Source organism: Anolis carolinensis, chromosome 1, assembly GCF_035594765.1.
Source record: "Anolis carolinensis isolate JA03-04 chromosome 1, rAnoCar3.1.pri, whole genome shotgun sequence".
NCBI classification, from domain to species: Eukaryota; Metazoa; Chordata; class Lepidosauria; order Squamata; family Dactyloidae; genus Anolis; species Anolis carolinensis.
The window spans coordinates 318,928,503-318,950,701 of record NC_085841.1 but is presented as its reverse complement, the minus strand read 5'-3'; the positions used below and the strand labels follow the sequence as shown (position 1 = coordinate 318,950,701).

The 22,199-nt window shown below is 42.0% G+C and overlaps 1 protein-coding gene across 3 annotated transcripts in view; it reads right to left on the bottom strand.

The window, feature by feature from the left end:
• dph6 (diphthamine biosynthesis 6) overlaps positions 1-22,199 on the bottom strand; it is a 320,194-nt gene that overhangs the window by 18,057 nt on the left and 279,938 nt on the right. Inside the window, exon 15 of one of the 3 annotated variants that reach the window (XM_008103108.3) lies at positions 17,616-20,142. The exons of the other annotated variants lie outside the window; for them this stretch is intronic. Within the exon in view, the coding sequence (XP_008101315.2) occupies positions 20,117-20,142 (26 nt within the window). The 3' untranslated portion in view covers positions 17,616-20,116. Of the gene's footprint in view, positions 1-17,615; positions 20,143-22,199 lie in introns of those variants that run through there. 3 annotated transcript variants of the gene reach the window in all.

Below are 22,199 nucleotides of genomic sequence, written 5' to 3'. Positions count from 1 at the left end.
CGGTATCATGATTTCAAATTATTGCTTTTTCCTTCTACCATGAGCTATAAAGCAAAATATTAAAGCAGTAAACTTTTTCTTGAAAATATAGTGCTCAGTTATTTATTTTCCTCTACTCCATTTCTCTCCTGGGAAATCTGGAAGTTTTAAATCCATTGATCCCTCACACTTTCAGTACGTATTTGCCTTCCTCTTGGCCTCTGAGATAGTTTCTGTTCGCCAGTCCAATTCTAAAGATTTGTTTGCAAATTATAAATCCTATTGTGGTTTCATCTTTAACCAGTGACCAGTATTTTATTTAAAGGAACCCCACTCATAAAGTGCTTTATTCTGAAGGCATACTAAAGATTTACAATATGCTAAACCAGGCAAAAACTCTCTAGTAATCAGCAACAATACATTTTACACTCTATCATAATAATTTTTCTGCCTCCATGTCGATAAAACTTTCTCTCCTTTTTACAATGGTTTACAACTTAAATAATTTAATACAACAGTTGTTATATTTTTATTGCAGGCTTATAAAACTTGTGCTGTAAGTCTCTTCTATGCAATATATTAGCCAAAAAATGACAGAGGAGACGGGTAGCTACTGATTACTAAAACTATAATTCAGGCTTGAAGTTCTGAAGACGTTATAAATGGCTTTTGCTCCACTTGCACACTCTAGATGTGTCTTTCAAATGAACTGCCTGCCTCTTGGCATTCAATCTCTCTGCATCCATTACTTCCCTGTATATATATTATAAACAAAAAGGCGTTCACATTTCAGATGACACATACTGTTGCACAATAAACTGGTTCTAGTCAACAAGAATAAAAGATCAGTAGCTAGAGATTCAGAAGAACATTCCAAGAGGAACTTGTCTTGAAGAAGCTTCATTAAAACATATGGAGTTGCTCTTTGACCATGATTTTATGCAAATCTTATTCACATCATTAGCCAGCACTAGCGAATGAATAAGGAAGCCAAATATAAAGACTTTAAAGCCGCTTGTTGGGGCGGGGGGGGGGGGGGGGACGGGGACGGGGACAAGTGGAGGGAAATGTTCTTTTTCATTGCCTACTGTCTTTCATTATTTTCTGGGATGGCCAGCCATCCCACATGATTCCCCATCATTTCCCAGGCTTTCCCTGCTTCTTCCCTGTTTTCCACAGTTAGGAGTCAGGTAGCACCCAACTCCTAAAAACGGAATCTTCTCTCCATTTTCAGGTGCTGGCAACACGGATTCCCACAGGCAGCCACCAGAAGTAGCAGTACATCGTGGGATGGCCTCCACAGGACTCTCTTTTGCCAGCGCCTAAAATGGAGAGAAGATTCAGAGAAGACTGCATCTGTCCCAAGGTTGACAAAAGTGGGCTTATTAGATAATGGATCATTACAACTACAGATGCAATTGACTTTACTTGGGAACCCTTGGTTCTGCATTCAAACCCTTTAATTTATTACCGAACTTTGCAGATCACACTTGATTAGGACTGGGGAGGCAGAAAGGATGCAATGATTCAGTTGTGCACAAAACTATTCTTCATTTGTTTGGAGATTAATATTTCAGTTTAAGAACTCTCCACTTTTAGTTTTTTTTTTTACTCATTGGTAGCTATCCACATTGCTATACTGGTGATGGATCAATACTCTTTAACTGAAATAAATCACTCCTTATTTATTTTTTAACAAACTAGGCATTTGAAGAGTGAAAAAAGTGTACATGTTGATGGAGGTGAAAAGAAAAGAGAGCTGCAGATTAATGACAAGCTGAATTGAGGCAGTTTTAAGCTAAATACTGTGGGACAGTCTTCTCCAACCTCACAGTTCAGAGAGGCGCAGGAGTCCCACAATTCCCAATTCTATTTTGGACTATGTATGTAGTGGATGCAGGGAAAATTCCAGGTCAGAGGAAGGCAACTTTAGAAGAACAAAAAACCTTTGGAGAAACTAAGAACAAGGTCAACAGTGATAACCTCTATGCCATCTATATATATAAAAATGTAATGTGGCACATTATTATGGAGTAAACAGCAAAACCATTGAACCCAATCACACCAAATTTGGCCACAAAGGTCATAGCCATCCAAGGTATGTCTTTGAATTAAAAAAAAAACCCTAGAAAAATAGTCCAAATTACAGGGGATAAGGAAGACCCTTTCTCCCACTAACTGTCAGTTAGAAAGGTAGGCTCCGCTGCCTTGAGCCCCTCCCCCACTCCCTTTAGGCCCCAACCCCTTCATATCCTAGCAACTCCCTCAGTCAAAATGGTGCCCAGGGCAGAGGCAGAGTGCACTTTGGCCTCATCCACAATACCTATAAAATACAGATTATCCGATATGAACTGGATTATATGGCAGTGTAGACTCAAGGCCCTTCCACACAGATATATGGCCAGGCTTGCAAGCAGCAAGACTATTTAGTGCTATTCAACCTGGCCAACCAAGATTTCCCCTAGATGGAAAACCCCCAGGCTTTGAAGCCATGAGGCTACTCCGTCCCATTCAACTGGCCTAGCAAGGATGCTGTGATGTCTCATGGGCCTTGTAGTCCCGTTCCTAGTACTATTGTGGCAGACGAAGAGGAAAACATGGGATTTCCACCGATTCAGCCAGAATCGGAGCCCGTGCACCTGGAGGATGTTTGCCCTCAAGAAGTCAGCCAAACAAGCCTTGGGCAGAATTCTCCCCCGTTTTCTCAAAAGGACAATTATAATAGAGATAGAGGCGCTAGGGAGGCGAATCGCCGGAGCGCCAGAATCGCAGCCAAACAATTAGCTGATTAGGTCTCCTTCCCTTGGGAAATTCTAAGGAGTCATGCATCTGGACAGAGATGGGTTTCACTTCTAGTTCTCCAGGGAAAGTGTTCTTCTGGCGGGAAACGAGACCCTATTTAGGTGTTTTGCCGCGAAGGAAACCTTGCGGAGTCAACTCGTCAGCTCGAGGAGTGAGATCGTGTGTGGACTACGCAACTCCAGTTCCTTGTTTCCAAGACCAAGTTCCAAGCCTGCCTTGTTCCCCGGACCTCGCCACGGACCCTGTTCTTGTTTCTTGTTGCCTCGTATCAAGCCTTGTTTTGCCAAGAATCTAGTTTGTTTCCAGCCTTCTTGTCAAGTTCTTTGGACTAAAGGACCTTGTCATTTCCCCACACTTTGCTCGGCAAAGTGTGTGTTTCGGTTATTGGATTATAACTTTGGACCTTAATATCACATATTGGACATTATTTTCCTGGACTATATTTGACCTTTCCTGAAAGGTCTATTTCTGAACTTTATTCTTCACTTGTTTTTATTGACTTTATATATTCCTTTAATAAAGATATTAGATAGAATCTGGCCTCTGCGCATGGTTATTGGTGCTCTGTAGCCTGGGTCCTGACAGATGCCCTATGTAGAAAGCGGCCAGGCTTTTAAATTGCAAGACTATTCAGTGCAATTCAAGCTGGCCAAACAATGATTCCCCTACAAAGGAAGTAGCCAGGCTTCACAGCGGTTCTTTGATTGGGGATGCTACTCCAGGTACTAGGCTTGAGCAAATTTTTCGTTAGTTCGTTAAATTCGTTTAAAATTCGTTTCGTAATTACTTTTGAATTAATATTTGAACCATCTGCTCACTGCCTTACAAATATTACGAATTTGAATAATAAAAGTACCTTTTTTCGTTTGTTTCTGATGTCTTCGGATGTAGCTGTAGCCCCTCTGAGAGGAGAAGCCATGTTGGCATGCCTCTCAGCCAATCAGAGCGGAAGAGGGAGGGAGGGAGAGGCATGGCCATCGATCTGCTAGCATTTTAAAAATGCCATTGAGACGCCCCCCCCCCCCCACCGGCTCAGTAGAAGCCTTCCGCATTGCTCTCTCTTCCCTTCTCTCTCTCCCCTCCTTGCTTCTCTCTCTCTCTCTCTCTCTCTCTGAGAGAGAGAGAGAGAGAGAGAAGCAGGGAGGGAGTGAAGAGAAGAGAGAAGAGACATGCCTGCCTGCGCTTGGCCTTCTCCTCGCCCTGCCTTGGAGCCGCGTGTTTAGTTTTCCTTCTTTCCAGACTTTCCAGCCAGGCTTAAAGGGGAATACCAGAGCCAGGCAAGCCTTCCTAAACGGAATCCTTAGAGCCAGAGGATATCCCTTTAAGAGATATCTCCAGGAGGAGATCTCCCAGAAAGGAATCTGGCACCAGCTCACTTGCAACAGATTCAGTGCCATGTAATCATGTGAGTTGTAGTTTTACAAAGTCCCTACCTAGCCTTCCCTGCAGAAGAGAGCCAGTGCCATGCCAAACTACAGCTCCCAGTTTTTTGTCAGATTGTTTTGAATTTCAACTCCCACAATTCCTAACACCAGACATGGGCAAAGTTTGCCCTTGCCTGGTATAGAAGCATTCTATTCTTCTTCTCCAGACATGCCAACAGTATTAAGTGATAAAATCTTGGGCATTTTTTCCTTTAATGCTAAAAGTTCATAGGTTGTTCAGCAACAGCCTACTGGGTTGCTATGAGTTTTCCGGGCTCTATGGCCATGTGCCAGAAGCATTCTCTCCTGACGTTTCACCCACATCTGTGGCAGACATACTCAGAGGTTTTGACGTCTGTGCGAAGCTAGGCAAGTGGGGTTTATATATCTGTGGAAGGTCCAGGGTGGGAGAAAGAACTCTTGTCTGTGGGAGGCAAGTGTGAATGTTGCAATTGGTCACCTTGATTAGCATTGAATAGCCTTGCAGCTTCAAAGCCTGGCTGCTTCCTACCTGGGGGAATCCTTTGTTGGGAGGTATTATTTATTTATTTATTTATTTCCATCATTTATATGCCGCCCTTCTCACCCGAAGGGACTCAGGGCGGCTCACAATACAGTAGAAAAATAAAACATAGCAATATAAAACAATCAATTTAAAACAATCCCATAAATACATTTAAAACAGTATAATAAAATACTTAATCCATTCGTCCACATAAACCTTGCACGTAAACCCTAGTCCGGACCGAGTTAAAGCCATCATAATTCATTCATTAAACGCTTGTTCGCAAAGCCAGGTTTTTACCTTTTTTCTGAAACTCAGAAGGGATGGAGCCTGCCGGATGTCACTGGGGAGGGAGTTCCACAGCCGAGGAGCCACCACCGAGAAGGCCCTGTCCCTCGTTCCCACCAGCCGCACTTGTGAGGCAGGTGGGACCGAGAGCAGGGCCTCCCCAGACGATCTTAAAGTTCTCATGGGTTCATAGGAGGAGATACGTTCGGATAGGTAAGTTGGACCGGAACCGTTTAGGGCTTTGTAGGCCAAAACCAGCACTTTGAATTGGGCTCGGTAGCATATTGGCAGCCAGTGGAGCTGACGCAACAGAGGAGTGGTGTGCTCCCTGTACGCCGCTCCAGTTATAAGCCTGGCTGCCGCTCGTTGTACTAATTGAAGCTTCCGGGCCGTCTTCAAAGGCAGCCCCACGTAGAGCGCGTTGCAGTAGTCCAAACGAGCTGTAACTAGAGCGTGGACCACCGTGGCCAAGTCAGACCTCCCAAGGAACGGGCGCAGCTGGCGCACAAGTCTGAGTTGTGCAAAGGCTCCCCTGGCCACCGCCGAGACCTGGGGTTCCAGGCTCAGCGATGAGTCCAGGAGAACCCCCAGACTGTGAACCTGTGTCTTCAGGGGGAGTGCGACCCCGTCCAACACAGGCTGTAACCCTATTCCCTGTTCAGCCTTACGACTGACCAGGAGGACCTCTGTCTTGTCTGGATTCAATTTCAATTTGTTAGCCCTCATCCAGTCCGACACAGCGGCCAGACACCGGTTCAGGACCTGGACAGCCTCCTTAGTGACAGGTGGGAAGGAGTGACAGAGCTGGACATCATCTGCGTACAGATGGCACCTCACCCCGAAACTCCGGATGATCTCTCCCAACGGCTTCATGTATATGTTGAACAACATGGGGGACAGTACTGACCCCTGCGGGACCCCACAAGACAATGGTTGTGGGGCCGAGCAGGTGTCCCCCAAGGACACCATCTGGGACCGACCCTCCAGGAAGGACCGGAGCCACTGCAGAACAGTACCTCCAAGCCCCATCCCGGCAAGGCGCCCCAGAAGGATACCGTGATCGACGGTATCGAAGGCCGCTGAGAGGTCCAGCAGAACCAGCAGGGACACACTCCCCCTGTCCAGTTCCCGGCGTAGATCATCGACTAAGGCGACCAAGGCTGTCTCGGTACCATGCCCCGGCCTGAAGCCAGACTGCGCCAGATCCAGAAAATCAGTGTCAACCAAGAATGCCTGGAGTTGTGCGGCCACCACACGTTCCATGACCTTGCCCAAAAAGGGGAGATTGGAAATAGGCCGAAAGTTCTCTAATTGAGTGGGGTCCAGTGATGGCTTCTTCAACAGTGGTTTGATCACAGCCAATTTGAGGCTCGCTGGAAAAATGCCTTCCTGAAGGGAGGCATTCACCACCACCTTCACCCACTCGGCCAACCCCCCTCTGGCTTCCTTTATCAGCCAGGATGGGCAGGGGTCTAGGATGCATGTGGTAGCCCTCACCTCTCCAAGCACCTTGTCCACATCCTCAGGCTGAACCAATTGAAAAGAATCCATCAAAATAGGACAAGCAGGTGCTCGTGTTACATCCTCGGAGACTGCCGTTAATATGGTGTCAAAGCCGGAGCGGATCAGAGCGACTTTGTCCGCAAAGAACCGAGCAAATGCTTCGCAGCGGGCTGCCGAGTTGTCAGGGATCCCGTCTTGAGCGACAGGATTTAACAAGCCTCTGACAACCCGGAACAGCTCCGCCGGACGGTTCTTTGCAGACGCAATATTAGCTGCCAAGAAAGCATTCTTTGCAGCATCTATTGCCGCGGCATATGCCTTGAGGTAGAGACACAGCCGTGTTCGGTCTGATTCGTTCCACTCTGAACGCCACACGCGCTCTAGTTCCCTCTTTTTTCGCTTCATCGCTGCCAACTCCTCAGTAAACCAAGGAGCTGGTTTAGCTCGGTTACTCGAGAGGGGACGTTCCGGAGCAATCGTGTCTACTGCCCTAGTCATCTCCCTATTCCAGAGAGAGACCAGGGCATCAACAGGATCACCAACCGAGGCGGCAGGAAACTCCCCAAGAGCCGTCAGGAATCCATCTGGATCCATAAGCCTCCGGGGGCGGACCATTTTAATAGGTCCCCCACCCCTGCAGAGGTTAGGTGGTGCATTCAGCCTAAACCTGATCAGGTGATGGTCGGTCCATGGCAAAGGAGCAATGGTAAGCTCCTCCACACCGCCACATTCCTCCCATCCCTGGCAGAAAACCAAGTCAAGTGTGTGTCCCGCTCTGTGGGTGGGACCAGATACCAATTGGGACAGCCCCATGGTTGCCATGGAGGCCATGAAGTCCTGAGCCGCACCAGTCAGGATGGTCTCAGCATGGACATTGAAGTCCCCCAGCACTAAAAGCCGCTGGGACTCCAATGCCAGGCCCGAGACCACCCCCGCTAGCTCAGGTAGGGAGACTGTAGTGCAGCGGGGTGGGCGGTACACTAACAGAATCCCCAATCTGTCCCGGTCACTCACCCTCAGGTGGACACATTCAAACAAGGTTGACTGCGGGATGGGGCACCTGATCAGGGGGATAGACTCCTTATAGACCAGTGCAACACCGCCTCCCCGTCCTCCGGATCTTGGTTGGTGCTGCACGGCATACCCGGGAGGACAAAGTTGGGTGAGATTGACCCCACCCGCCTCATCCAACCAGGTCTCCGTTATGCACACCAGGTCTGCCCGTTCATCCAAGATGAGGTCTTGGATGATTGCTGTTTTTCCATTTACAGACCTGGCGTTCAACAGCACCACCTTTAATCCGGATATTAGGTATTAGCTGGCCCTGATTGTTTTCTGTCTGGAATTCCCATTTTCTGGGTGTTGTTCTTTTACTGTCCTGATTTTAGCTTTTCTGTTGAAATTGTCCATGTGCTTCTTGTGGATTTCAGTGGCTTCTCTGTGTAGTCTGACACGGTGGCTTTTAGAGTGGTCCAGCATTTCTGTGTTCTCAAATACTGGCTGTTAGGAATTGTGGGAGTTGAAGTCCAAAACATCTGGAGGGCCAAGGTTTGCTCATGCCTGATTTAGATCCATCTCAAAAAAGGGTATATTTGCCAAGCCCTTTGAGTACGACCTTGGAAATATGGCTATAGTGCAAAATGTTCTCAAGTGTTGGGTTTTGGAAGCTGCACAAGATGGCTTTAAGGCAATTTCTGACCCTCAGACAAAACATATGCAGCCAACTTCAGTAAGCTGGAAATAATGTCTTGATCATGTATCCAGCTCAAAAGCAGATTGTGATGGGAAAGTTCTGGAAAGTACAGTATAGAGCAGGCATGGGCAAACTTTAGTCCTCCAGATATTTAATAATAATAATAATAATAATAATAATAATAATAATAATAATTGTTATTAATCTATTTCTAACCTGCCCTCTCTCCACAAAAGGACTCAGGGCAGCTTCCAAATGCAAAGGCAAATATTCAATGCCTTATACAATAATAAAAACACAACACAATAAAATAGCAAATAAATCATAGCTAAAAATGCATATAAAATTGATTCTATAGGGAGGATAAATGATTGGATTTCAACTCCTACAGCTTAGCTTTCTCTGCCAATAATGGTACCATACCAAACTAAAGCTCCCAAGATTCTGTAGCAGTGAGCCATCTTGGATATTGTAAGGGATTTATTATTATTATTATTATTATTATTATTATTATTATTATTATTATTATTATTAGACCTTGCTCCCAGGAAGGTGCCTTTGCTGTGGCTCCCAACTTATCTATCTACCTTTCCACATATTCTCCACATTGTGTGTATGTGTATGTATATTATATATACATGAGCCCCGATGGCGAAGTGTGTTAAAGCACTGAGCTGCTGAACTTGCAGACCGAAAGGCCCCAGGTTCAAATCCCGGGAGCAGAGTGAGTGCCCGCTGTTAGCTCCAGCTTCTGCCAACCTAGCAGCTTGAAAACATGCCAATGTGAGTAGATCAATAGGTACCGCTCTGGCGGGAAGGTAATGGCACTCCATGTAGTCATGCCGGCCACATGACCTTGGAGGTGTCTATGGACAACACTGGCTCTTGGGCTTAGAAATGGAGATGAGCACCAACCCCCAGAGTCAGACATGACTGAACTTAACGTCAAGGGATACCTTTACCTTTACCTATACACACACACATATGCAGGGACTATATATATATATATATATATATATATATATATATATATATAGAGTATATATGACACACACACCAATTTAACAAAGTTTCAGCCACAAAAACAAAGTTTCTGAAGTAGAACAATGACTTTCACAGTAAAGACAACCCAATTAAACAGGAAATAAGACTTTCAAACCAGGAACAGATTTCTGCAATTATTAAAAAATGGTTTATTATAAAAGCTATGAAAATTCGCCAAAAATCAGAGGATAAGGGAAACGTTCCAAATTTTGGTGAGCTATCAGTGTTAAATGTGTTCTACCACTGTACCAAGTTTGAAGAAGATCACTCAAAAAACGAGGGCGGGAGAGTCCTGTAAAATCTCCCCTCGTGCTGTTTTTTTTTGGCCGCTGCGCATGTGCGTCCGCCATTAACGAATTACTTTTGAAACTAACGAATTTTCGTTAAATTTTGAAAAATTTTGAGGGCAAAATTCGGAAATGGCATCAGAAACGAAACGCTAGCGCCCCCTACTTTTGAAACGAGTTTAGAATCAATTTTTTCATGGATCGCTCAAGCCTACCAGGTACTCCAGAAAACGCCAGGCTTTGAGGCTGCAAGGCTATTCACTGCTATTTCACCTGGCCAACAAATGATTCCCATAAACCACAGCAACGTGTGGCCGGGCAAAGCTAGCTCTTTCTAAATCCCATGATGTGGCCCCACACTAAGGTCCCTTCTACACTGCCATATAAAATCTAGAGTATCCGCTTTGAACTGGATTATATGATAGTGTCAACTCATATAATCCAGATCAAAGCAGATAATGTAGAAGGGGCCTAAATGAGTTATTTTTTATAAATCAAACAACTGAAATTATGGTAGTGAATTAACTTTCCAAATTCTAACATTTGACATTATCAAATTAATTTTGACATCTAACATTCCAAGCTCTGAATTCACTGCATGAATGCAATTAAAGGATCATTCTGCATTGTACAACTAGCAGTCAAAACAAGCTAAGTAACAACTTGTTTATTCCTCCATCATTCCATTATATACTTTGCGTTTTCCCTCAAATGGGATCCTGGGTGGCTTAAAGATTTTTAAAAGTTTAGCTAATATTTTTTTACAAAAGTAACAAAAACAACTTAATAATTCTATAAAAGGGCACATGGCTAAATTATTTTAAAGCACATAACCAGAACACTTCATTTTAAACACCATACCACCACTTGATAACAAAGTATCTAAATAAAAAGCTCTTTTTCTTCTAGGAGGAAGGGATTAAGGAGGGAACTAGCTCAACCTTATATGGAAGGGAATTCAACAGACTATGAACAGCCACTGAGAAGGCTCTCCCATGTCCGTACCACATGGACCCATGATGGTGGTAGGCCTGAGAGAAGGATAGGAAAGGTTATGTCATAACTCTCCCTCTAGGATTGGGCAAGACCGATTGTAAGGAATCTCCATCTCCTGATAACAGTGGTATTTCTGAGTCCAAGGAGCCAGTGGTTGAGGGAGGAGTCCTACTCCCCAGCAAATCCTGAAGATTACTTATCATAATTCTTTGATCAACAAAGGGACAAGAGACTACACTGCTCCCAGTGGTTTTTAGGTAGGAGGCACTGACCTAATAAGGTACCTGGGTCTGGAAACCTCTGTTTTTAACTTTCCTTCTTTGTGCCTAACAGTAGTTTTTGGAGTTTGGGTTTTCCTGACCCTCGGGCTTGCTACAATTTACAACTCTGTTTTATTTCTTGCTAGCTTTATCTGGACTACTGTGTTGTTGAACAATGTTTGGAAACCACTAGTGGCCTATTCATGCAATAAAGCATCTGCTGTGACTTTAAGATTAGAATCTCATACAATAACTGACCAGCTGAAGAAATGACCATTCCAATGTACATGTGCTTTGTACTTTCATCATTCTGTGGGTCTTAAGATTCAAGAGACTTGTTACACTTTTGTCTATGTTAGAAATACTCTAAGATACTGTAAGATTTTAGGTTACAATATGTACATTGGAAATGACAACATGCTGCCTTAGTTTAGTAAATGCATCTCTTAACAGGTTAATAAAACCATGATCCTTACATAGTCATTCTATCAAACTTTCCAGGGGGAAAAACTGAGAATATTAAATGTACTAGGATAGGAAAAGGATGTGCTCCATTTGCTCTGCAATGATAATCTTTTACAAAAGAGGATTTTTATTATTAATTCTTTGCCTTCTGGGGATATTATAATTTCTAGAATGTAGAAAATGCCTTAAGCACAAGCAATTTGCTGAGCTAGACTGAATTTCAAAATGTTTCAAATGAGCTGATAAACAACTGCATAATTAGCCATTATTAGATCAAGACTGCACAATACATATATCCAACTGAGACAGCCAATGGATAGGGAAATTGGGGATATTGTTTTTTTTAAAAACCAAAAGACAGTGTTCTAGTTCCACTTCTTACATTTTCCTTAGAAATGCAGATTATTCTATCAACTAAGCCCTTGGGGTCTTAATCATTAAACACATACTTCTTGTATGAATAATGAGGAGTTTATGGGCTGAATATAACCCATACACTAAAGTGATTAGATTGCAAGCCATCTCTATCCTCACTCACTCAAAACATACATATTCACTGTAAAGGCATGGAAGCAAGCACTATCCTCATTCTATTTGGGGCTCCTTCTAACTTTGGACCCAGATTCACTTGCCATGTTCTTAAACTCTATGGCCAGTTGTCGAGACAATTCGCTTCACATTCTGATCTGTCCATTCTTTTGAGATTTGAAGAAGGAAGACTAAAACTGTGTGTGTGTGTGTGTGTGTGTGTTTGGGGGATAGGGAGGTTGGCATATGATCAGTTTGGGACACTGAGGTCTTTGAATCTAATGGCAGTAATATTCTGATCAAACTTTCAACTGAGCTAAGATTTAAAAGGGACATGTAGAAGAAATGGAAAAAAGAAATGATCAAAGAGGAATTCAGCATGTGTAGGGAGAAAATGAGTGCAGAATGAGCTCAGATTTGATAAAGAGGTAAAAACAACAACAAAGGGTTTTTTTGTGTTATGTCTGTAGGAGAAGGAAGAACAAAGAAAGCTGCCTTGAGTCTCCTTTGTGGAGAGAAAAAAACAGTGTATAAATCACCAGATGGTCAACACTGAAATCAGATTGACTACATCCTTTGCAGCCAAAGGTGGTGGACATCCATCTAGTCGGTGAAAACAAGATATGGAGCTGACTGTAGTTCAGATCACAAACTTCTTATAGCACAATTTAGAATCAGACTAAAGAGATTGGGGAAAATGCACAGGCCAGTTAGATATGATCTCAAAAATGTTCCTAGTGAATATGCAGTGGAGGTGAAAAATATATTTCAGGAACTAGATTTAATAAATAGAGTCCCAGAAGAACTATGGACATAAGTTGACAACATGGTTCAGGATGCGGCAACAAAGTACCTCTCAAAGAAAAAGAAAACCAAGAAGGCAAGATGGTTGTCTGCTGAGACACTGGAAGTAGCCCAAGAAGGAAGGATGGCAAAAGGAAACAGTGATAGGGGGAGATATGCCCAATTAAATGCACAATTCCAGTGGTTAGCCAGAAGAGACAAGGAACTATACAGGGTGTTTGAAAAAGAACTCCCTAGTTTTAATGTGTTTTAACTCAAAACTAGGGAGTTATTTTTCAAACACCCTATATTTAAACAAGCAATGCATGGAAGTCGAAGAAGACAATAGAACAGGAAGGACAAGAGGCCTCTTCCAGAAAATTAGAAACATCGGAGGTAAATTTCAGGAAAAAATGGGCATGATCAAAAACAAAGATGGCAGGGACCTAACAGAAGCTGAAGAGATCAAGAAAAGGTGGAGAGAATATACAGAAGATTTGTATATGAAGGATAATAATGTAGAGGATAGCTTTGATGGTGTGGTGAGTGAATTAGAACCAGACATCCTGAGGAGTGAGGTTGAATGGGTCTTAAGAAGCATTGCTAATAACAAGGCAGCAAGAGATGACGGGATCCCAGCTGAGTTGTTTAAAATCTTGAAAGATGATGCTGTCAAGGTGATGCATGCCATATGGACATGAAGATCACTGCAGATGCAGATTACAGTCAGGAAATCAGAAGACGTTTACTTCTTGGGAGGAGAGCAATGGCCAACCTCGATAAAATAGTGAAGAGTAGAGACATCACACTGGCAACCAAGGTCCGCATAGTTAGAGCAATGGTATTCCCCATAGTAACCTATGGATGCAAGAGCTGGACCATAAGGAAGGCTAAGCGAAGGAAGACACATGCTTTTGAACTGTGGTGTTGGAGGAAAATTCTGAGAGTGCCTTGGACCGCAAGAAGATCCATCTAGTCCATACTCCAAGAAATAATGCCCGGCTGCTCACTGGAGGAAAGGATATTAGAGGCAAAGATGAAGTACTTTGGCCACATAATGAGAAGACGGGAAAGCTTGGAAAAGATCATGATGCTGGGGAAAATGGAAGGAAAAAGGAAGAGAGGCCGACCAAGGGCAAGATGGATAGATGGTATCCTTGAAGTGACTGGCTTGACCTTGAAGGAGCTGGGGGTGGTGATGGCCAACAGGAAGCTCTGTCGTGTGCTGGTCCATGAGGTCACAAAGAGTCGGAAGCGATTGAACGAATAAACAACAAATAAATCAATAGAAGAGGAAGAGGAAAAAATGATAGAGCCACTGCTTAGCAAAATGCTAACAGGAGACAGAGAAAAGGCAGAATAATTCTACACTTAGAATCATAGAATCACAGAGTTGGAAGAAATCTCGTGGGCCATCCAGTCCAGACCCCTGCCAAGAAGCAGGAAAATCGCATTCAAAGCACCCCTGACAGACGGCCACCCAGCCTCTGTTTAAAAGCCTCCAAAGAAGGAGCTTCCACCACAGTCTGGGGCGAAGAGTTCCACTGCTGAATAGTGAGGAAGTTCTTCCTAATGTTCAGGTGGAATCTCCTTTCCTGTAGTTTGAAACCATCATTCTGCATTCTAGCCTCCAGGGCAGCAGAAAACAAGCTTCCCTGCTCCCTATGACTTGCCCTAACATATTTATACATGGCCATCATATCTCCTCTCAGCCTTCTCTTCTGCAGGCTAAGCATGCCCAGTTCTTTAAGCTGCTCCCCATAGGGCTTGTTCTCCAGACCCTTGATCATTACCTTCTTTGCCTTGGTTGTTTGATAAAAGGTTAAAAGTGCTCAACCTGGAGAAAATTTAGCAGATGTTGCAATTGGGAAAATGTAGCATAGAATAAGTAAAGTGGTAGTACAGGGATATCTGCCTCCTCTAAATTAATCCTTGTCTTCAGTACCAGATGATTTTAAAACCAAGGGTTTTAAAAGAACTGGTAGAAATAATCCCAGAATCAGTAGCAATCATCTTTGAGAATTCCTGGCAAACAGGAAAAGTCCCAGCAAATGGGAAGACCCCTTTGGTTGTTCCCATCTTCAAAATGGGGAAAATGAGGCTCCAAACAATTACCGTCTAGTCAGCCTAACATCAATGCCAGGAATGATTCTTCAGCAGACCATCAAACAGTCAGTCTCTAAATATTCAAAAAGAATGTTATGATCACAAAAACCCTCCATCATGGTTTCCTCAAAAACAAGTCATGATGGACTAATCTTTTTTCCTATTTCATATGATTTACAAGCTTGGTAAATGAAGGGAATCTTGCGGACGTAGAACATCTTGATTTCAATAAAGTTTTTGACAGGGTCCCCATGATATTCTTGCAAATAAGCTAGAAAAATGTGGGTTAGACAATGCCATTGTTAGATCAGGCATGGGCAAACTAAGGCCAGGGGGTCGGATGCGGCCCCCAAGGCGCTTACCTCAGGCCCGTTTCATTTTCCCTATCCCCTTGGTGTAAGGACATGGTGGCCCACTGTGTCCTTATGACAAAAAAAGATGAGGAAGGAAGGCACATAGCAGCTGAGAGCCCTCTCACCCTCCTCCTGGCATAAGGACAGTGCGAGGGACCTCATCCTTATGCCTGGAGGACAGCTCGAGGAAGGCATGCAGAGGCTGAGAGCCCTCTGGAGCACACTCAGCTGCTGCATGTCTCACCTTCCACCCAGCATAATGCCAAGAGGACAGCCCAAGGATTGGGAGAGAAGGATGGGAAAGAGGATTGGGGCAGTTGCCATGTGTCCCTCCTTCCTCCCACCATAAGGATGGAATGAGCAGGCCTGTCCTTATGCTGGAAGGACAACCTAAGGATGACCCGGGCCCTGCCCTGCCCCCTCCTTTCCCAGGCCCTCCCCACCCAGTGTGTGCCCGGACCTCCTGTCTCCTGGCCCGGCCCTCCCAGCCAGGTCCACAATGTGGCCCCAAGGCAAAAATGTGTGCCCATGCCTGTGTTAGATGGATATGGCCACTATTTGCCAATAACATAATGGATTAATACTGTGATAGAAGGTCAAAGGACAAGTGATTAGAACTTATCACTTTATTTCTGTGAAGTTACTTATAGGTATATACTCAGTGATAAGTTTCTTTTATGGTAACTGAAGAAAAGGATCACTGAAGAAAAGAACTACAGGAGCTCCCCAAGTTACAAACATGATAGGTTCATAGGTTTGTTATTAAGTTGATTTTGTATGTAAGTCAAAATAGGTACATTTTAAATGTAACTCCAGCCAATACACACACACACACACACACACACACACACACACACACACACACTTTTTGACAGCATAGGGAAGGGTTAACATCCCTGTGGGGTTTGTTTGCTGTCTGTGCTCCTGGTTCAGAAGATTTCACCTTACTTTCTGCTCCTGTGATAACAGGATTTTGAAAAAAATGACTTGTTGTAGAAATAAGGTTCTGTGATAAAGCTTCAGTGGAGACACCTTTTCCCCATGATAACTCTTTGAGGAGTGAATTTCCATTCAGGGGGTAGATTCCTCTCACTTTATGTTGTCCCACCCCCATTCTTAACTATGTGTTGTTTGTAGGTAGAATATTTTGTAACTCAGGGACTGCCCGTACAGTACAGAGATAATAAATATGTCTGTTTGCCATATAAGGATCTGCCCAAGTGGAGTCATATATATATACATGTATATAAAGGAAGAATTTTGGAATGTAATTTCAGTTGGATAGGGAAATGCTGTAGTCAAGTTGGAAAATGCATCTGTGTTACAACGACATTTTACAAATCCTGGCCACCTTAAGGTGAACAAGTGTTTTTACTTCCCTTATCCAATTTTACTCTACAGACTTTTGGCTCCATAAAGTCATCACAGGGGCTACATATAGTCCCCCTTGAACTTCACACATAGAGAGTATGCTACTTGCAAGGATACACCATTATCCTCATGCTGGGCTGTCAAATTTGAAGCCCTACATTGACAGGCACTGGAGTTCACACTTCTCTGAATATTGTGACACATTTTTTGACTCAACAACTATTAAAATACATTTTAAAATCCACATTCTGTGAAAAATTATATTTAGTAATGCATGCTTTGAGTTAAAATGCATTTAAAATGCATAATTTAGGAGAAAATACATTTCAATGCAAATTTTTTTATCCTGGATTTTACTTCTTAAAACAGATTTTCTGCAGAATATAAGAGAGAGAGAAATACATATTACAGGCAGTCCCCAAGTTACAAATAAAGACAGGTTCGGTAGGTTTGTTCTAATGTTGAATTTGTATGTAAGTCGGAAAGGCACATTTTTAAAGTGTAACTCCAGTCGTGTGTGTGTGTGTATGTGTATGTGTGTGTAAGCTTTGGCTAGCATAGAGAAAGGTTAACACCCCTGTGGTGTTTGTTTTGCTGTCTGTATTCCCGTTCAGAAGATTTCACTTGACTTTCTGTCCTTGTGATAATTGGATTTTGAAAAATGTGGCTTGTTGTGGAAACAAGGATTGGTGATAAAGCTTCAGTGGAGACACAGTACTCCCATGATAACTCTTCCAGGAGTGAATTTCCCTTCAGAGGGGCAGATTCCTTTCATTTTCTGTTGCCCCACCCCTGTTCTTAACTATGAGTCATTTGTAGGTAGAATGTTTGTAACTCGGGATTGTCTGTATACCATATAGATTCAGTTTAGGACTGTTAAAGTTAGACAGTATATTTATTTTGACTGATTATAAGGTTATATTTTCTGTGTTCTGATTAGTAAAACAAATTTCAAAAGGTTTTCCCCTGACATTAAGTCCAGTTGTGTCTGACTCTGGGGGTTGATTCTCATCTCCATTTCTAAGCCATAGACGCCTCCAAGATCATGTGGCATGGAGCATTGTTACCTTCCCACTAGAGTGGTACCTATTGATCTACTCACATTTGTATGTTTTGGAATTGCTAGGTTGGCAGAAGCTGGGGCTAACAGCGGGAGCTCACCACACTTCCCGATCAGCAAGTTCAGCAGCTGAGCGGTTTAACCCGCTGCGCCACCTGGGGCTCCACAAATACTTAGGTAAAAACCAATCCTCTGTGCTCTGATTTGGATAGCATTTCATAATAACTTGTCCAAGTTACTGCCTAGTTTTTTTTAGACAAGATTTATTTCCAGAATGATACCTCAATATTGAATTTGGCAGCCCAGTCTCTGCATTGATATCTGAAAGCAGGCCTGTACAACCTGCAACCTTTCAGGTGTTTGGGCCTCCAACTCCCAGAGGCCCTATCCATCTTGTGTAATGGTCAGGGATTCTGGGAGTTGAAGTTCAAAATACTTGGAGGGTTGCAGGTTGTGCAGACCTGCCTTAAGGTATCCATACAGAGATTGGGAGTTTTCTTTGTGCCCCAATTAGATCTCTCCTTCTAACAATATCTTAAGAGTTCTACAGTTACGTTAACTTAAGTGGTTGATAGTGATTCGTTGGACTATTTCAGTGTAAAGTTAAGGCATTTCCTAATTTGGTATTTCTAACCTCCCTTTGGGCTGTCAAATTAGGTATGGAGTAAGGATGCATTCTATGATCCTCATCATACATCATAACTCATATCCCTGAATAGTTTCAAAACAATGAACTTCCGGTATTGGGCAAGTTCCTAATGTAAAATATGTGCTGAAGTGGGTTTCAGCTGAATCATCTGCATTGAAATGATGAAACCTAAACCTATTGTGTGAGTGCGTGTGTAGGGATGGAATAGAAAAAAGAGACATCCTGAAGTGTGCCCATAAAAGATGAAATAGACATGTATCCATCTAGCCTACATGGCATCGGATATCTCAAGAATCCTAATTCTTAACTTTGTGGAAATTGCTACCGCGAGCAAACTCTGATGATTAATTAAAGCTTTCATTGATCATTCACATCAGTCAGTGGATTAAAGATTCAGTACACTTGCACCAAGTTTTCTCTCCTTCAGAATATTATACCTGAAAAGGCAACACTACGCATTAAATCAATATCATTATCCACCACCTGTTGCCCGAAATAGTTAAAATCACAGTGCAGAACACTGTTACATTATAACAGAGACTGCTTCAGTTATAATAATACCATCTGGCGGCCAATTAGTCCCTAATACAATTTTATTCTTCATGGAATTTTGTAAGTAAAACGTAAAACAGTCAAAATAGTTAATTGGCCTACTGGGGGGAAAAGCTGCATGGCTGATCTCTTTAAGTCTGGGAAAAATGGCTCTGGTGAAAGAACTGTCGCATTTTCCACAGAGGTTTCCTCACCCTTAAAACAAATGTGAGATTAAATATTTATTTTGTTTATAAAATGCAAGAGGACAATACTAATATGATGTTGAAAATTTTGGGATTGCTAACACTTGCCATGATTTTGGTACATATCATTGGAAACAATTTTTTTAAAGTACAAAACTGAGTTTGAATGTGCTTTGACATTGCTATCCACAGATTCTGCATCAACTATTCATGGTTTGGAAATATCTATTTTTTTAAAATTCCAACATACAAAGCATGATTTTGCCATTTTATGTAACAAACACCATTTTACTGTGCCATTGTATATAATGGAAGTTGAGCATCCCTAGATTTGGTATCTCCGTGGGATCCTGAAACCAAATCTCAGTAGATATCAAAAGCCCACTCTGCTTCTCATTTGATTGATGTAAAGAAATACAGAAATAGCAAGCAGATGAATAAGAAAATAGTAAGCTAAATATGCCTAAAATTTTAAGATTCTGACAATTCAATGTAGATTGATTGAGTAATTGACAAAACTAAGGACGCAAACAAAAAGAAACCAACCTAAAGAAGATTTGACACTTCTATTTTTAATAGCATATGTAAGGATAAGCTTAGCTGCCCGCCATTAACATTGTTACATCAATGGGCCAGCATGAACGTGATCAACTAGCGCTCATTTGTGATTTCCTCCAGCAGGGACCCAGATCATGCAATGGAAGCAAAAGAGCTGAATGGCACAGAATAGGTTGAGAGTTCCTGACACTCTAGCATTTTTAAAACTAAGCAGGTGTCAGACTGATTAGGATCTCTACAGGAAGCTGTCTGAAAGCCTCAAGCAGCCAATCCGATGCCTAAATCCAACATCATGCTGGCATTAGCTTGCCAGTATGAGGAATTTTCATTCCATTCTCTCATAAAATACTCTGCTCATTTAAAAACTTACCCTGGTAGGCTTCCCAGTCTCACAGGGAACATTATGGGAGTGCTTGGGGCAGAGTAGGGTTACAGTGGGGAGTTTCTATAACTGCACTTATAGAAATGGGATAGTTCTTTAAATCGAGAATGTCAAGCAGAGTAAGTTCTTCTCTATATATGAGGGCTATCCACAAAGTAGATTACGTTTTGGATTTTAAAAAGGACAAAGTATAGGAGAAATCGTTTACCATTCTTTTGGACAACCTTGTGAAAATGAATCCTGTTTTCAGTCTGTAAGTAAAGACTGCTATTTTGTGACAAAGAATGCTATATCCAATTAAAGGCATGTTACCATGGTTCATATCTTCATATAATTTTGGACTTCACACTTTGCTGAATTGGTATCTCCCTGAAAAAGACAATCCCAGGATGAGTTGAAATGATCATAAACTATCTTTATGCACTAATTTTTTGCTTTATTTATTTTCCCTTAAAGGATTTCTAGAAACCTTTCTATCATTAAAGGACAAATTCCACCCCTCTAATACATCCATTATCTGCCACAGATAATTCTGATCTGCATAAAGAGTAACTGTATAAAGCAACTAAGTCACATATCAAGTACTTAAGGGCTGTATAATGTTAAGGACCTTGCATATCTTTATACATTATCTCTTGACAGGAGAAACTAATTGAGATCTTAAAACAGTAGATGCATCTTTCCTTGTCAAAGGGAAGGGAAAATAAATGTTATTAAACTAGCCATATTGTCTAGGAAAAATTATTGCAATTTTGTTAAGATCACAGATAAGGTGCTAGCTTGTCCAATTTGCAACAGACCTGGTATTATTTGGATTGCTAACAAAAGAATGAGTAGCATTTCATTGCCAATCCAAAAATAAAAATATATAAAAACATGGCTTAGTTAGGAACAATTACTGTACAAATGTTAGGACATATTGTTCAAAAATGCATGTGTTTATATGTATAGATTTTTTGTTGTTCTTTTTTCATAAAAATGCCGATTTAAAATATTTAACAGCAAAAATATAAAAATATGCCTCGGAAATACAATCAATTATTGAACATGATTATGGTAGATTCTGCTTCTATGATGCATATTTTCATTAACACTTTCACCTCAAACTGGAAATGACAAGCAAAAATGTGCATCTTATAATTGCTTCCCACCTGTCAGAGAAAAGTGCCTTTCCAACACAACTTGGTGAGCTGTTATCATCCATATCCCATTGGTGGCCCCTCCCTTACCAAGTTATACTAGAAAAGCTTTTGAGGAACCTTTTTCTTGTAATGAGAAAAGAGAAGAATTTATATGCTGTACTGTGAGCCTATTCACACTACACTATTTTGATGTTATTATTCAACTCAAACTTCTATGGCTTCATTCCTGTTATTTGCAGTTCAGGGAAGGGCTTTTAAAATTCTCAACTAGAGCACTGAACCAGAGTCCCATCTAATTGTGTTATGATGCTACAAAGCTTGGCTTATACCAGGTACACTAAAAGGCTACATCAAATATATATGCTCAGCTTTGATCAATGCTTATTTAGGCTTCAAACACACATACACACACACACAGATGTTGGATGTATATTTCATACGTATGGCTTTCAGAAAAATACAAGAGTCAGTCCACTTTCTGCTGAGATTAGGTTAAATAATCAAACATTATAGATCTGATGCCCAACATTTTGTTGGTTATTTCAACCTGTTACCCAGTACCCTTTGCCTATTCCCTATCGGTCGTCTATCCCCTTTTCATTCTTGGCTTACACTCTACATTATCTCTACCCTATCATCAGACACAAAACATCATAATCCCTTTGGATTTCAGTAAGCTCTGACTCTCTCTTTTTCTTAATGCCACCCAGGGTAATTCTTCTTCCAGCTATCCTGTCCAATGATATGTAGGACCGGATGGTATACATAAATCTCATTCCATATGACTACCCCATATTTCATTTAATTCTCCTGTCCCCACGCTGTATCATTTTTGCTTCCCCGTATGCATTTCTTATTTCCTCGTTGTTAATGCATCCTGCTACCAGTCCAGATTCCCTTGTGTATTCTTTGCAGCAGCCGAATGGAACTACTTCAAGTGAAAGTACCACCAAGAATTCAGTGAAGCCAAGTGACTGAAATGCTCCGCAAGCAGATGGCCTTAGGAAAATGATTAATTTAGAAAAGCAATTGCCCTTGTGAGCCTCTTTATGCAATATATTATCAATATAAAAGGGAAGGAGACATTTTTGAAGTTGTACAGCAAATTTGCTGTGTGGACTTCTTCTAATTTTGCTTGGTGCTCCCCTCAGTTAATCTGAACAATTAAAGCATGTTGGTGAATATATATATAACACACCATATTTAATATTAAAAAGAACAATTTGTTGCCATTTTATACAGATTGTCTCATTTCGTCACCTACATTTCCTTTTTGTGTTCTAC